Source organism: Malaclemys terrapin, chromosome 16 (genome assembly GCF_027887155.1).
Source record: "Malaclemys terrapin pileata isolate rMalTer1 chromosome 16, rMalTer1.hap1, whole genome shotgun sequence".
NCBI classification, from domain to species: Eukaryota; Metazoa; Chordata; order Testudines; family Emydidae; genus Malaclemys; species Malaclemys terrapin.
This window is the reverse complement of record NC_071520.1, coordinates 28,875,964-28,893,899: the sequence shown is the minus strand read 5'-3', so window position 1 is coordinate 28,893,899 and position 17,936 is coordinate 28,875,964. Positions and strand designations below refer to the sequence as shown.

Sequence of the window (17,936 nt, the reverse complement as noted above, 5' to 3'; positions counted from 1 at the left end):
TGAGCTGGTGCCTAACTCCCTTGGGACCCTTGGAGAACCCCACCTCAGAAACTCTGCTCCCCAAAAGCAGAGCTGTCTCCAAGTTGGAAACAAGGAGGAGGAGGAATTTGTATGATAGTAACATCTAGAGGGCTCAACTGAGCTCAGTGCTTACATATCATGCGAGGGAGTCGCTGCCCCGAAGAGCTTACATCTGAAGAGACAAGACACAGACAAAGAACAGGAGGGGAAAGCGAAGTGAAGCCATTTGCCCAAGGGCCATGCATCCGAGCAAGGAACAGAAGACAGGTGTCCTGACTTCCAGCCCAGTGCCCCTCCACTGGACCACGCTGCCCCCACAGGAAAAGTGATAATCTGTCAGCGCTGGTCACGCCTGACAATAAAACATGGCCGACTTTGGAGGAGGCCCAGCGTGTAGACGCCTGGGTAGCTCACAGGCAGCATCCGTGCAGGTGCTTCAGTGAAAAGCCAGACTGCTCGGCATGCAAACTAGCATATAACGTAGTGCCTGATGTCTGGGCCACCATCAGACTCCTGACAAATGTCAATCATTCCCCACACTGACTAGGCAACTGGCTAAGGAATAATGGAGTCAGAAGGAGCTTAATGTGGCTCAAGTACACATGGGAGAGCGGCGAGAGGCAATACAGCTCGGAGAACATCTGCACACTGCACCTGCAGCGCCGTTGCTTTCTCTTTTAAGTCGAGCTGTTCAGCAAAACATCCTGTTTGTTTGTTTGCTTTTTAAATATATACTCTGAGTATAACGTGCCTCAGACACGATGGTGCAGAGAGCTGCAAGCCCTCTAGGAGAGGTACTTAAAGCAGAAGAAGAATCAATACAGATAGCGGACAAGATGTGGGAGCCTTACACCGAGGAGGTTTTCTTTCCCCTACCAAAGGGATTAAACTCAAGTCCTTTCTGTTCTGCTTCTCGATTCTTCACTAAGATCTATAGGGCAGTATTTGTCAAGAAGGCCTTTAATACAGGAGCAGAAGAGATACCATATGTGCATGTAGTCTTGCCTCAGTAATGGCCAATATCCAGAGGACAGCAAAAAAAGAAAGTGTATCTGACGATGTTCAGTGCTGTGTTTGGTTGTTGTTTTGGGGCGGGCGAATTGCATCCTGGCTTCCACACCCCATCTGCTGTGAAGTGTGCCAGGGATCAAACACACAATCATGGCTGCACGCAGGAGCTGAAAATGTTAAGGGTGGTCTTGAAATTAACCAGACCAGCTTTGACGAACTCCTTCGCCGGGAAGTCCACACACTGACTACCTGCTGTCTACTGAAACCTGTTTCTGCTTGTTCTGAATGTACTGCTCTTTAACGTAAGGCCAGGCTAGAAGGGGCTTTCAGGTTCTCAGCAGATGTCCTTTGTCTGAGTCCATGAAATCTCTCCATGCTACCTTTCAATGGGAGAGGCCAGCACCTCTCACAGTTACCCACGCTTTTTGTGTTTCCCTTTTCTTTCCTCTAGAGAGTTGTTGATTTGCATTTGAAACCTGTTCATGAATCAAATAACAGTGCAAGCAGCTGCTATTGGCAAAAATAGAAAGATGTGCCTACAGATGTATTTTATTTGGCAGTGAGGTCAACACAAACCTCATCCCACTATAAAAGTGCACAAGGGATAGCTTTCTCCTTTGTCTGGTGCATGTCGGTCTGGAGAAAGGGACCGGGTTGTCAGACTGAAGTCCTCTGTTTATTCACCAAAAAGGTACATCAACAAAGCAAGCTTTCCCCCATGCTGTCCTCCTAATATACTGATTCCTGACCCTGGGGAAAGGGTGGATTTCAGTCTGAATGGCCCATTCAAGTCCTTGACTTCTCTGTGGGCCTATTTTGTACCAAATGAGGGGGTAATTTTTGTGGTCATCTGCCTATAAGGAACTTAATGGACATAATACAACTCCTTTCCCCTGGGTCAGAAAACAGACTGGATAATAGCTTCTGATCATTACAGACCACGGTCACATTCAAACCTGCAATGTGGAAGTTAGACTTCTTATGCCAATACAGATCCGCGGAGCCAGGACGTCACCCAGAACGTACAGATCCGCTGAGCCAGGAAGTCACCCAGAACGTACTATCTTTTAAAAAACAATAAGGCAGCTAGCATGCCATGTGTCTTTCTTTCTGTCATGCATTTTTAGGCAGCTGAAGAACTGAGCGGGAGTTAATTTCGGTTCCGTCCATAGGAAATTATAGTTACAATACCAGTAAGTTGGGGGAAAAGTCTGCAAAGCAGGGACAAAACCGACACTGAGCTAATTTTAACAGGCAGAAAATGAGGCTGCAGCACTGGGACAATTACCATTTGGTTTGAAGCTCAGCAGAGACCTTGGTGCCTTCGCCTCGTCTGTCTGGCATCCATGAGTGCTGCATGCTGAACCCATCACGATACAGTTTCATTGCAGACACAATGCTGCATTCCGCCAACTCCGAGCATCTCAATGTGAGCCGCTTGTTCACGGCAGGGTGTCATGGGGAAAGCTGCTTGAAATGGTGGATGGGACAATACGCAGTTCCCTAACACAGTCATTGCAGACTCGGGGAGCTCACATACAGTTGCTAGAGCTGGGTCATAGATTGGTGTATCCTCAACGAGGGATTTCTCAGATCTGCCAGAGGTGTATTTTCTGTCGCTACGCCATCTCTCCTGTCGAAAGGCAGAGTGAAATAGGACGGCACTATCACAGCATGACCTCTGCCTTCTGAGATGAACAGCCGTGCTCCTACACACATAGACAGGGCCCTGGGTGTAATGAACACTAAATTCCGTCTGGATACAGACTGCATTCGGGGAGCATCTCCTGCTTCCGGTATTGTTGGAACTGTTGAAAACTGCTTGGGGAAAGCATTGCTTTGAGTCGCTGTAGAAGTGATAGAGTCAATCTTCTATTAGGCCTGAACTGGCTGTGGGGAAATCTGTAAGAGACTTGGCACCTGCAAACACTTACTTCAAAGAAATGATCTTTTTGCTCTCTCTTTTTATTTTATTGATGTATTTCACAAAACCTTTACTTTCCCAAGGCTGGCGAATCAATATATTTCATGGAAATGTACCAATTGTCCCAGATCTTTGTCTAATAATAACGGATGGATTCACATATTTTAAATTAAGTTGAAAGAGAAACCTTTATTTGAAAGGAACAAAAAGTTGTAATGGCCAAAATGTAAATTTGTCTGTCACTTTAATGGAGGTGGAGGTCCTGAGATGGTGTAGATAGAAAACCACATTTCATGTCCAAAGCATGATATAGGGGAGAAAATAGGCTGCAATACGACAGACATTTTTAATGGCGAGAGTAATGAACCATTGGAACAATTTACCAAGGGTCGTGGTGGATTCTCTATCACTGGTCATTTTTAAATCGAGACTGGATGTTCTTCTAAAAGATCTACTCTGGGAATCATTTTGGGCAGTTCTCTGGTCTGTGTTACACAGAAGATCAGATGGGATGATCACAACGGTCCCTTCTGGCCTTGGAATCTACAAATCTTGCACTCAATCATGTAAATTGCCAGTAGGATCAGAATCAGGCCAGCCTAGGTGATGGAGTGATATCTGCAAAATCGCACTTGCATCAGAACTGCTATGACGATGCCAGGAAGGCCCCAGTATCAGGGGATCGTGCAGGTGCCTTAAAGTAACCTTTCTGCTCTGTTCCTAAGATGCAGCTATTTCTCCTTGACCGCAGGTCAGCATCTGGTCCTGTGTGTCTCTAAGGTGAGTTACACCGCAGGTTGCAATTCAAACATGCCTTAGAAAGCTTTTCAAAGAAGGGTTCTCACCCCCAACATTTTTTATATTTAAAAGACACAGTATCCTACAAGAATGGACCCTACAGCTTGTGATGTTGTTACCATAGTGGTCTGAGTCATGACCGTACAGCACTAAAGTATTTTTTTTCTATCCCCAGACAAAGATGAGATTAAGATAGTGTGAAAAGGTTAAAAGTATATATCCGTAAAGTCAGCGTGAACATGTGCCAAGGATGTTGAAATAGTCTCAAAACGAGGTATTATAAACTCAGGACATTTAGAGTGCAAGAAATCCAAGCATGTAAGGAAAACCCAGTTAAAGCACCCAAAAAACCTTAACTCTGCCCCATAATGAGGCCATGTGGGGAGAAACAGCATGAAAAAAAATCTAGTGTGCCTTTAAAAATCTGGAACCACATATACTAAAATGCCTTTATCATCACTGTGTGGTTACTGCATTGGGTCAGTGCAGGGCAGAGTTAAGATTGTTCTAGGACAAAGAACAGTACTTGTGGAACGTGTCAGTAGGTGGGGATAGAGTTGAATACATAATTCATAAGAAATGGTTTATTGGACAAATTTAGCCTTTTTCAAAGTGATCTGCAAGCAAATAAGAATTGCCTTAAACATATTCATTATTGGAAATGATCTAACATTTTGAAAACTCTGTGGATTGATTATGAACAGGCTTCTGATGGTATTCAATATGCATCCTATAAACTAGTCATGTTGGCTAGTCACGATTGGTCAGATAAGTCAAGTCACATATATTGCTTATGGTCCCTGATTGGATGCTTCTTGGTTGTGACAGGTGTATTTTTTCTGTTCCCTGATTGGATGAGCTGTGTGCTAACATGCACACCTGAGAAATTAGGTTTCCAGGAACAGCCACGCATGGAAACTTGACACCTGTTTCCCGCACGCATTCATGCCAGCAAAACTCGGTCTCTCCGTTGTTAGTGGGACTGGGAAAGAGTACGCAGAATAGGGCGAACGGGGCTGGGGTGGATTCATTTAAACATTCAGAGGAATAGTCAGGGAAAATATACTGCACTATTCAGCCAGCTCTAATTATGAATGAGAATATTGTTGAAGACTAGGGAAGCTCTGGTACTCAGGTAATACATTGTGCACCAGTTACCCGAGCCAGTCAAAATTAAAGCAGGCAGGCACCCATGCTAGAAGCTTTGTCTGGGGTATTGTATCACCACTAATAAGTGTGGCCGACATAATTCTCATTGCCTTCGACTTTTCTTTTCTAATCAGAGACAAAATACATGCTCTGCTGAAAAGCTACATTGCAGATGAGAGTCACGTGACATGTTTGTTCAGCGAACTGAGCCTACAGTCATTTCTTGGGCCAATTTTTTTTTTTAAAGGAAGAAAAAAGCAATTTCCCAAGTGCTGGGTGGGTAGTCAGCTATTAGGTAATCTGTTAATGTAACGTTTATTAATCTGTTTTGACGGGCGATGTGCAGTTTACTGATTAGGACAGGAGTTGCCCGAGGCACACAACTCTGAACGTATCTCCGATTTGCTCTTGAATGCGCAGAAGTCAAATGGTTTCTTTAAAACACGTTCCTGAATCCTACAGGGGTCAAGTCCCTTTTATCTCTGGGTTTGTTTAGTTACCCCTTATTTCACGGCAACGGCGTCAGAGCCCCGTCTTGGGCCTAGACCTAGAGCAAACCTGTTAGCCTCAGGTGAGCAGGGGCCCTAGTTGTCCATCAGCAGGGATGTGGCCACAAGCACTGGGATTCAAAGACACACAGACAAATACCATTTACGTTCAGTGTCTCCTTTCAAGTGGAGCCCTTGACCTTGCTTATAGTCTAGACTCAACCTCCTCCTAACTATGGATTCCCAGCTGTAGCTTTGACATGGGAATCCTGCTGTGGTGAGATCATCCCAAGTCCAGGCTGGTCGTTAGAACCTATTTGGAATTACTCTGGATTTGTTCCTGTGACACTGAGATGAGAATCTGGCCAAGTAATGATAGTATTCATGTATTTATTGGCTGCCAGGGGTAATCAGGATGATTTACAGGGCAAATTACAAGTCAAGAAGCCTATGTCTGATCTCGGACTGGTTTTAAACCAGTGCTGTCTTCACTGGAGTTACTCTGAATTAACTGATCCAAATCTAGCCCCAGTCCTGAGGCGCTTGAAGCATAGTGTCACAGACAACAGACCCATCAGACTAGAGCCTCAGAGGGTGCAAATTAGTGTAACTCAGCTGAAGTTAATGGCCTGGATCTGGCCCGGAGAATGTGGAGCCAACTGGGGGCAAATCACAGAAGGGGACCCAGTTCTTTTTATACATTTTTCCCCAATGGGAGCAGTGGAGGCACACACCCTAAGTAGTCTGAAGATGGAGCCTGATACATTTATGAACAGAATAATCTGACCTCTTTGCCTGTGTTCCTGTATACTACCATAGTGATTTGGCCCCATCGTTCCCATGCGCCAAGCACATATTTTTATTGACTTCAGTAGGCATTGGATCAGACCTATAGAACAGCTTCATTATGGGCTCACTCTGGCTTGGAAAGAATTCTGCACGTTGCAGTGCACAATTATAACGATTTGGGCCTTTCATTCTCTCTTTCTTCATCTGTCTAGATTCATACGCCAAATCCATCACTTTGGTATCCAATGCAGCAGCAATGGAACTTGCTAATACCAAGCCGTCCCGTGCTCCTGACGGATAACATTCTTCAGCTCCTGATTGGAGTCTGCAACCATCACAGCTACCTAAGCCAAAATCCATACTCTCCACACCCCACTGCATGGGTGCCATCCAAACCACAGTGCATCCCAGGGACAATACCGACAGTGTTTGGTTTTTTGGGTTCAACTTGAACAGTTAAAGGTTGTTGGATCCTCTTAGACCTCTTAAAAGATCCTCTTAGAAACTCTTAAAAGACTTTTGGAGGATGAGGAGAAGACGGGAGGAAGATTGATGGAAATGTGCCCTGATAACATTAACCACAGAATAGTAATAGCTCATTGCTTCCAATTATTTTCAGCATAACTTGGCATTTCCACAATGCTGAACAGGTTTCAGAAGGTCAACTAATTTTGTTCATGATAAATCCAACTGATATTGGATTACTCCAGTAATTTTTAACGGGCCAGTGACTGATGTGCGTTATGTTTAGTACACTGCTCTTGACATAGATGAACTGCAACTTATTAGGAAGGCTACTGAATAATTAGGGAAATGCAAGGGTAATGAGTTAATGAGGGGCTAAGAGGGGCATGATGAGCATAGTACAGCCCAGTTGGAATAGCAGAAGCTAAGAGTTAATAACACAGCTACTATGATATAATCCTGATAAATAATGCATTTGGACAAATTCAGACCTGGTGTAACTCTATCGATGTCAATGGAACAGAAGTGAATTTGGACCATGTTGACTTGCTGGAAAACAGCCATCCGGCAAATATGTATTATTTCTCATCTGATGGCTTCGTTAGTAGTTAAGTGGCATTAGCGTTGTAAATACAATAGCAATATTCATAGTAAATGTAGTTTTGTCTAGATTGTGCCTTTCATCCCAAAGAATCCCAAAGCACTTTACAGGCCATGCAGCAAATACACTTTGTCCCCCACTGAAATGCAGCCACCTCTGCAGTGAAATATAGCAGCTGATCATGTAGTGTAGAATCAGGGCCAATGTCTTTTTTGCATGTGGCCAGACACGAGAACTGGCTTTGCCGACGCTTGGAGTCCCACCTCCAATGACCACGACTGACTGTGCGTAGACATCTGTTCAGTCAAGGAAGCCAAAAAAGAGACTCATCTAGCTGGTCGGAACTTTACTGAGTTGTCCTTAGCTGGAACCACAGTCTTTGCATATCTTATCACTTGCACAAAATCTCGCTGCTGCTTCCATCCACCTCCAGCACCCACGGAAACTGGCATTTTGCTTTGCACTGAAAGCAGGAGATGTAGAGATGTTCGTTCTTCAGCGAAGAGTGGATGCACTGCAGTTAGCTTGTCCAAGGAACAGAGAGATCTCCATGGGTACATTCCGGGGTAGGAAGGTTGAAGAAGAGGCGATCACAAGAACAAGCATGATTGTCTTAAATAAATAAATAAAAACTGACCCAAATGTGCACTTGTGCTTTACAAGCACAGCATCATTATTACACCGTTGTGAATGTCGCCCTTTTTAGCCTGTTCGGATGGCCCATAAACCGATCCTGACTTCTGTGGGTGTGTTCATTGACCAAGCACTTCAAACTCGAGGATCAAATTCCCTGCGGGTGCAATTCCCTTGAAGTCAACTGAATTAGGCCAACGGAGTATTGGGACCGGGGAGCCTCATATTGGGGCCCCTTTGTCTTCAGTGGGAACTGTGGGGGCTCAGCACATATGGGAACCAGGACACTTATTTAGGATCCTCTATGGATTTGGGGAAGAAGGGATTAAGAAGCAAAGGTAGCATCCAGCTCTCATTCACTTCAAGTCCCTTTGAGAATGTGACTGTAATACAAATAACGATACCTATACGGTGATTTTCATCCGCCTGGAATAACTCTCCCCGGTGCCGCCACCTGGGTTACCTCCCGTAACAGAGGGATCTGAGAGGCTGATGTGGAAAGAGCCTGCTCTCCACAAGCCGCTCCTCTCCCTGCCCCAGAGAGCCATTGATCACCTGGAGGGGACAGCTGTGTCAGCGGCTAGGGACGGATATTGAGAGCCTCTCTGCATGGGGACGGTGACTTAGAGGGGCCTTTGATTTACAATACCAAGCCCGGAGTAAAACCCTCCCCTCACACCAATAGCCAGCCTGGTCATTTTTGCGGCACAGCTCAAGCAGCACATGGTCTCACTCGGACTTTGACACACTCCCGTGCTCTCCTCAGGACGGAAGGTGAACCTGACCGCCTGCTGTCACTCGGATTGCGAGGTGGAGTCTCAACCCCCCAGGCTCTTCCTATCTGGCTGCTGCCCCTAGAGGCTTTTCTGCTGCGCCAAAGAAGGGCTTGCAGCAGGCAAGGCTTTTCGGCCCAGATTCTCAAAGATATTTAGGTGCCTAACTCCCATGGGAAAGGAAACACCTAAATAGCTTTGAGCCTCTGGGCCTAGCTACTTGGCATCTGGACATAACAACAAGTGACACCATCTCCGCTAAAAGAAACTCGCGATGTCCAGGAATGCGTTCAGTGGGATTGACTCCAGCGGAGTCAGACAGTTCTCTTGGCCTAGGGATCCTGGCACTGGGAATGGAACCGGTTCCTAGTGGTTAGAGCAGGGGACCTGCAGTCAGGACTCCTGGGTTCTATAACCACACCCAGGAAGTAGAGTAATGTAGTGACTGAAAGAAGATGCGAAACTGTATGAGTGAAGGTTGCTGACTGACATACCCTGCTCTGGGTGGGGTGTGCAGTTTAGCGGTTAGAGTGTTAGGGGATGCGGGGGAGGGGCTGGACAGCAAGATTCATTTGTTCCAATCTCAGCTCTGCTACTGACTTTCAGCGTGACCCTGGATTGGTCACTTAACCTCTCGAGGCCTCACTTTCCCCACCTGTATAATGGGGTTGATGATATTCCACTACCTCCGGGAAGGATCATGGGGCTAGTTCACTAATGTTTACAAAGTACTTTGAGATCCCCAGACAGCTGATGCTAAGGAAGTGCAAGGCGTGGATGCTGCCGAGGTCTGCTCTGCAGAGCGAAAGCCTACTGCCTGTAGCTCTTTTGGAGCTGGCAGAAGTCACTCGGCTGCGCTGGCTTCTGCGTCTGCTCCTCCACGTTCTCTGCTGGCTCACGGGGCATTAACTGTTCATTAAAAGCAGGATGAAAGAATTTCTCAGGGCTTAGCTTTAGGGTGGCGTTAAAATAAATATCTACCCTTATCCTGAAGGCTGCAGATCAAAGGCCTTGAGTGTTTGGTACGCACAGTTTCTCCAGCCTAAATACAGTTCTGTTCTAAAGGGTTTACACACTAGTTGCTGTATGCAATGCTATTAGGTTTGCGCCCGACGGCTCTGGGGTAGCAGAAAGCCTCCAGCAATGGAGCAGGAGGACGGACTGGACTGGTATTTGTGATTTTGGCAGGAGTGTCGCCAAGTTACAGCCTGGGGACATACGCCAGGGGTGCGTTTAGCCAGCTTGTTAAGGATGTTTCTCCTTTTCTAAGGTCATGGTTAGTGTCATCAGCAATTCACAGTTGGAGAAATTCACCTCTGTGGGGAGGTCCACACAAGGACTAGGCACCGCATAACCCTACAAAATTGGTCTGAGGTGAGGCCTGGGCCTTGTGCTGTCACCTCTGCCCAGCAGAGAATTTTGCCAAGAGTGTGTTATAAAGGCATAGGCTTTAAGGCCAGAAGGGATCACCAGATCACCGAGTCCAAGCTCCCAAACATCACAAGCAACTGACCCCCACCCAACCACCCCCCAAATGCCAAACAGACACAGCAAAGAAACAACCCCTGAATGAGGTGCTCGCAGGAGAGCACGTGCTCGGACCCTCAGACTGCGACACACGTTACAGGAACATAGCTCGCTTTTCTGAAAAGCCGCACAGCTGGGCAGTGAATCGCTGAAGAACAGAGGGACACATTTCCAATGGAGGGCACAAAGGAAGCATAGAATCATAGCACTGGAAGGGACAAAAGGTCATCTAGTCCAGTCCCCTGCACTCACAGCACGATTGAGTATTATCTAGACCAGCCCTGACAAGTGTTTGTCTAACCTGCTCTTAAAAATCTCCAATGATGGAGACGCCACAACCTCCCTAGGCAATTTATTCTGGTGCTTAACCACCCTGAGAGTTAGGAACTTTTTCCTAATGTCCCACCTAAACCTCCCTTGCTGCAATTTAAGCCCATTGCTTCTTGTCCTGTCCTCAGAAGTTAAGAAGAACAATTTTTCTCCCTCCTCCTTGTAACAACCTTTTATGTACTTGGAGACTCTAGGGGGATGTCCACAGTGCCACTGGAGGTTTCCTTTCCAGCTCGGCTAGACATACACACACTAACTTTGACCAAGCTTGCACACTAAAAACAGCAGCATGGGCTAACAGTTCGAGTATAATCCCATCCAAGACCCGAGGTGCACACTTGGGCAGCTAGTCCACGCCGCTGCGCATTGCGACGCAGACCTGTGATCAAAGCTAGCACAGGTATGTCAACCCAAGCTGGAAGAAGGAGCGCTCGCAGGTTAGGCAGTAGAGCCTTGATTAAGAAGGGAGCATGGGCACACACACCGGGCCCAATTCTGTCCTCCCTTACACCGGTTTCACCCTGTGGAAGGCCCTTGAGTAGGGTGTGGTTACTGCCAGTCCATACTGGTGAATCCACCCAACTGTCTCTATTTGGTCTACTCAGATCTCGTTCAGGCTCCATTTGCTCACAAGCATCTCACTCGGGTCTCACTTACTCTTGTTAATTACAGCCATAGCTGCTTATACCCGGTCCGAGCACGGAGCATTATAAAACAAACAAACAAGGAAAGTGCTAATAAATACAGTAGCGTGTACAATATCTGCGCTTCAAAATGCAGGGAAACTTATGCAGATGAGGCTTTGCCAGAATGTACTGAATACAGCCCCAAAGTCTCCCTCTGTCTCACATGCAGCCCCGTCTCGGATTGGGCTGTTTCTCTACTGGTGATTTAGTAGAAAGCCGGCAGAGGTTCCTTACGGATGAACTGGCTTTACTGAACTCAAAGATTCTTCTGAATGCTATTTGGGCCGGTCACTTGCTGGGAACTAAGGTATAAACTGAGTGGTAGCAGCATCTGCTTTCCCTCTGCACACAAAGTAGCCCCTTTTCTAGGAGTCGCTGACGCAAGTGTGGAGTCCAACTCTTGTCGCTCATGGCCAGCACCACTGTGCATTGATAACGATAGCATCTCCCTGCGTCAATCCCCATCTCCATCGTTAGAAATTAGAAGCCATTTTATCAGCAGTTAATTGCAGTGGACACATTACATATGGCCAGGAACAGGAATGCTGCATGGTTTTTTATGGTGACAGACAGCTGATTCTCGCTAACCATCTGGTAGAGATTCTCTGCGTGTCAATCCAAATTAATCTAATGAACACAACCAAATGCGTTTCAGAAGAGGGTTTCCACAGATTCCTCGGTTGTAAGTGTAAGAACACCACAAGGCTGGAGGGGAAAGGGCAGATTATTGATTTGGGCATTATATTTCCTGTCTCCTGTTATGTGACATGAAAGTCACTTGGCTGGAGGGAATTTACTTTTTTCCAGCTTTGGAAAATCTTCTTTAGTAGGGGATTGGAGCCACCTGAAATGACTTAGCTGCCCCTTTAGAGCATTGCAATGAACTGTCTAGAGAGTATTTGCATCATTGTCCTCTACTAGATTAAATAAGAACCATTCAACTGTGATTCATAGGCCCTATACTGCTAATTGCCAACGGTGATCCAACTTGAGCTAAAGTGGCTGGTGGATGTGATTTTGGAAACCGAGGACCTGAGAGGCAGATCCGTGGTGCACAGCATAGTGAGAGCTGTGAAATTCCTAGCTTGCCACAGATTTATGACAGCATTTCCCCCCTCCTCCCCGAGAAATACATACTCAGCCTCTCAGTGGAACATTTCCACATAAGGTTACTTCTGTGGAAAATTAAATGTTTCACTGGTTACTCATCTGGCATATTAATGTGAAATCCCGACTAACTGGGGGTATGTTGTCATCTCCATACTCACTGTCCCTGGGAGTTATACATACAGATTCCCATGCACACTGGTGAGATCATATTCCTGTCTGCACACCTGGCAAGATGAAAGGTGGCGGGGGCAGCATGCTCAGCGAATGGCACCAGCTTGCGAGGGGAGTTGTGCGCATCCATCATCTCTTTGCCGTGGCTTTGGGTGTGGACATTTTACACAAGCTCCTTGTCGCGTGAGTGACAGTTGCTATTCTAGAGCAAACGCCAAATGCAGGGGAATTCCAAACGGAACACAAAATATCAGCCAATTAACAATCATTTCTGCCCCCACGGTGCAGAGGTGAGTTCCTGGCTGGTTCACTGCTGCAGCCATTTGAACACACAGCATACAACACCTAGGAGTATTGTTTCGGGCCTAATCCTGTTTGGTGCAGAGCATTTGCTGAGGGGCTGCTGCACACCACAATTCCCACCCACACCACTGGGAGCTGAGGGTGGAAGTTAATCGGAATTGGCCTGTAACATTTGTTGTCCCTCGATGCTCAGATTCTGTACAAAGGGGCAGATGCTGCAATATGTCCAGGGACTCAGAGGTAAAGCAACTACACAGGGATCATCTTCTGTGAACCGATTAAGAGAAGCCATCACCTCTTGGGGATCTTGCACATCCCACCTCCTTTATGTCTTTTCCAGTCCTCCTTTGCACCTCCAGAGCCCAGAACCCCCAACATGGATCCCTGCAACCAGAGCTGCTCGAAACAGTCGCTGTGAATGAATTAAATCCTTTGATCTGTTTGCCAATTGTTGCTGAGCCTTTTTCGCAGCTTGTATGGGCCAGATGCCAGGCTATGACCTAGAGGGGAAACGCCTGGGAATAGATTACCGGCTTGTAACCAACGGACTCAACTAGTTGAGCTCGGTTTCCAAATGACGAGAAAAGCATTGCTAACTGCAGGACACTCGCCCATTAATGCTAAATCAAGCAGGACGCTCACAGAACTATCTCGGGGAACAGAGAGAGAGACACTGAATTAGTTCACAACAGGGGGACGTGTGACTGCTACCAATGTTCCTTCACATGCTCTGCTTCCTAATGCCTCACTCTGGGTTTGTCTGGTTTTGCAGGAGGTCTCGTCGTTCCTGTGGACGCGGCACATTTTTAACTCTGTGTTTTTGCAACAGAACAGAACTATGTGTTTTTGCAATAACTCCTGGTCCACATAAGCCTTCCCTGGGAAAAGCTATGGAAAAAATCATCTTCAAAAATATAATCTGCTGCTGGAGCCATCATCAGTAGTTACCGCTGCTATTTGGTATTTCATTTTGGGTTCCCATAATGGATAATACTGCAGCTATTTCCCTAAATACCAAGGCAATCTATTATGCTGCTGTCACAGGTGCACTGTACTGTAGCAATATGCTATATTGCTTCTTCTCACCAGCCCACTTTATTAATGACAACAAATTGTAACAGCATTCACACTCAACCAAAGATGCAAGTTAGTGCTTCACGGGGGAAAACACAGTAGATTGAGAACTCAAGGCAAAGTGTATTTGCAGAGTCTAACTGCCTTGTAAATGTACCGTTCCCGTTCATCTTCAGATCTGGGAACACTGATTGCAGGTAATTTTGTGTCACCATTGAGTACTCTCCTGCCACCTCATCCTGTTGCTGTCGTCTGATATTTAATGCCATCAGCATAGGTAGGACAATTTTCTAAAGGGAGGCTTATCCTGGGTACGAAGCATTAACTCTGGCATACGGGACGGGATTTTCAAAAGTGGCCACTAGTTTTGTGTGTCTAACTTGAGCCATTTGGGGCCTGATTTCCCAAGGTACCGAACAGCCCCCGCTCTCCTGGAGTAGGCCCCAAAACGGAGCGAGCCAGATGCAGTGAGCGCTTCCTTAAATGCAGCCTTAGAGCACGTCAGTGAGTGCGTGTTTGTCTGCGTTTACTCATCCGACGGGTAAATAAGTGAGCTTTTAAAAACCAACGGGAACTACTAAATGAGCGTATCCTGGGTCATTAACAACATTTTAGCCGATCCACAATAAATTGTATGTTATTGACCTACAGAGAGAAGGACAGTTGGTATATCAGGACATCTAGACATCAAATCAGAGAGCCTACTGCAAATGGCATGGGCTGTACTTTAATTTCCCATTACTTTAGAAGGAATTTGCATCCACCCCTTCACCCAGAATGCCCACGTTAAGCACGTGCGGCGTACCAGAAGTATTAATAACAATAAATATTGGTAAGGTGTCTTCATGATCAAAGGCATGTCAGTGTCTTTCTGGGCTGGCAGTCGGGCAAATGTTTCAGGGTAAGCAACGAGACCACTATAACTACAGCACCGGAGCGAGGTGATCCATTCGTCTCACAGTTCGTACCGATGGCACGGCTGGTTTTAGAAACTCCTTGTGGAGCAGCGGGAATGTTCAGAACAGGCGGAGGACATCAGGTAGCTCCTGAAGTAGGTTTTGAGTTTATTTGGCTCTTGCCGTCTGCTCCGCGCAGCAAACACCCATGCAGGGCAGCGTTAAGCAAAAAGATGCAGGATGCCTTTTCTTGCTAAAGAAATGGATGACGTGTTGCCTCCCTGTGACACCCTCTGGCATGAATGGAAATAATGACTGGGAATAGACAAAGCCGGCTAAGCCACCCTGCTCGGTAAAGAAACAGAACCTATGATTGCTCTGCATCCCTCATAAAATAACTGTCCTGTCAAGTCCTGTAAATTAGGTTCTCAGAGATGATAAGCACATCAGAAGCCGCGCAATAAGTCACCACACAAAAGACGCTGTCAGCTGAGGGTAAAATCAGTAGCAGGTTTCATTTAAAACTCAGATAATATATGTTTAAAAGGGGATTAGGAGGGACTGACGGGTGTTGGTCCGTCCCCAGTGCCCTCTCGGTCCCCCGTCATGGTGCCAAAGCCGAACAGCTCAGGGATGTAGAGTTCATATAGACACAAAGAGATTGAGGATGCTGATTTTGGTGCAAGCTCTTTGGCTGGCTTAGAAACATCACTGATCCACTGCAGTGCTGCCTTATCAGCTCCAATCTACAGAATGCTCGGGAAACAGAAACTCACTTCAATGTGTGGGTTTCGGTCTTCCTCAGCCGTTCAATTAGGCATCCAGCGGGACCATTAAAAATGCGTGGATTTCGACGCACCCCCAGGGGAGAAGCTCAGGTTGTTTTCAGATTAGTGTTCCTGCAGGCTGGCGCCAGTAAAAATCCAGGGCAAGATGAAGACCCTTGCTAATCTCAGTTACACCAATGTACATTGAGAGTAACCCCACCAAAGCCAATGGAGACATAAGATAGTGTAACTGAGATCAGAATCTGGCTCCAGGTGTGCCTAGCAAATGAGACTCGCTCAGTGCAGGAGACACAAGAGCATATTCAAATCCATGGGGCCAACGGGACATAAATTGGACCTAAGATTCAACTTGTGTTTCTCTTCTCTTAGCAGTTAGCCTCTTGAAAGTTCCCTGAGGGTCCGTTGGATGTTTGCAAGCACCACTTATAAACACCCTAGGGAAGGCGGATTGTTTGGGTCTGAGGCCCTTGGACTAGGACTTATTACGAGATGAAAATGAGCAAAGGAAACCTCAGGCGGAATATCTGGGGGGGGAAATTCTCCTGGCTGGAGGCATCATTTCCCAAAGGAAGTGGGGGAAGCTGGGTTGGGTGAATTATCAAAAACCAGAACCGCTAAAGCCCTAGAAAATGCCCTACAAGGGGATGGAGGACCAAATATCAGGGACAAAACTCCCCTTGACTCCTGCGGGGCCAGGATTTTGCCCGGGAGGTTTGCTATGAGTCTGTGCCTCTTCCCTGCTGTGAATATACGCTGCTATTCAGCCTCTCTTCCCACAGCCCCATCCGAATCTTACCTCTGTCCTCCTCTTTCTCACGGACCTTCCTCCCTTTGAGAGCTCTGCTCCAGGCCCCGCCATAGTCCCCCATTTTGTTCCTCTCGGGCGTATCCTTGGAAATGCTCTTGAACCACGGCCCATACCTCCGGACAGAATTCCGAGCCTCCGGGGTCTCCTTGAACCCCCTCCCGAGCTGAACCACCCCCAGGTACTGAAATGCTGCCCCTTCGCTGGTGCCATCCAGGGGGTTGGGTTCATTCTCTGAGATGGTGGGCTCCCCCGCAAACCCAGAGTGCAGAAACACCAGGCTCCCGGCCGTCAGGTACAGCGCGATCAGAGTAAAGAAGCGCACGGGTTTCCGCCTAAAATAACGCTGGAACTTTACCAGTAATTTGGCCATAGCGCCTTCATTACTCGCCTTGTGTTGGGTGGGAAGTCGCAGAGCAAAGACAGCAACTCTAGTCTCGCCACTCTCTCTTCAAGTGCACAAGATTGGGTCAAAACCAGCTGATATAAGATAAGTGGGAAAGGGAGGACAATGGCCTTTTGTCAGCCGTCCTGCTGCGCTGGTTCAGCTGCTGAAGTATTCTCCCCTGGTATTATTTTGGGATCAATAAGTAGCCACTAAAGCAGAACGGGACTGCATACTGAACTCATACAAAAATATTTTAGAATTCTATAAAGTCCAAAGGGGCTGGGGTAGGGATGGAAAGTCTATTTTTCAGTTCCCGTTTTGTGCTAAGAAAACGAGGTATTTCTCAAAGCAAATCACAATACCATTTGGCTCCATTTTATTCTTTTCCTGTTAACGTTCCTAAGGCGTGCTCTGGAGACTCCATTGATGGCGGGATCATGTTAAGAAAAATGAGTGTTTGAAGGCGATTTGAAAGCTGATCAGCTGACACGGCTCCCCTCTCTGGCTTTCTCCGCTTTCAGCTCTTCAGCGCTGGTTCTTGCAGGCATTTCTGTAATGGAAATGGCACCGTCTCCCTTTCAGCGAAAGAATGAAAGGTCCCTGGATGCGTCTCCAGGTACGGAATACTGACTGGAGCCCTTTGTTTAATGAATCTCCATTCATTTCGGTCTCAGGACAAGAAATCTCCACCTGCAAGTCAAAAGGAATGACAATCATTAGAAAAGTGTTCGGAAGGCTTTAGCAGGGACAGATTTATAGCATTTGAAGCTGCATACCCTCCCCCAGACAGATCCCAGTCAAGATAAAACACAAATCCTCTTCTTTCCTTTTGAAGCTTAGCAGTCTGGGATATTTGCAAATTAACCTAGTATTAGAAGAAATCCAGGACTGTCCAGGCATGTCACAGTTGTCACTGTGTCGTGCACTGCGGCCACTTGGAATTTCCTGGATTCAAACAGGATAGAACTCAGGGATTCTCCCTTAGCTAGCAGGGATCTGTGCTTTCGTAGCAAGAGAATCTATTAGCTATCAGCAGTATAGGGCCTATGTCATACAGATGAGTTATGATGCCATCAAGTGGAGAATAGTGAGACTCTCTCACTCTCTCTACCTACCTACTTACGTACTTCATCACAATATAATATGAATACCACTGTGACACTAAGTTGTCTGCAGATTCTCCAAATAATTTGAATCCTTAGAATC

The 17,936-nt window shown here is 46.6% G+C and overlaps 1 protein-coding gene across 3 annotated transcripts in view; it reads right to left on the bottom strand.

Moving 5' to 3' along the window:
- The window catches only part of WSCD2 (WSC domain containing 2), a 138,393-nt gene that overhangs the window by 63,659 nt on the left and 56,798 nt on the right, over window positions 1–17,936 (bottom strand). For all 3 annotated transcript variants that reach the window (XM_054006898.1, XM_054006899.1, XM_054006900.1), the window contains exon 2: window positions 16,334–17,420. In XM_054006898.1, the coding sequence (XP_053862873.1) occupies window positions 16,334–16,715 (382 nt within the window). In that variant the 5' untranslated portion in view covers window positions 16,716–17,420. The remainder of the gene's footprint in view (window positions 1–16,333; window positions 17,421–17,936) is intronic.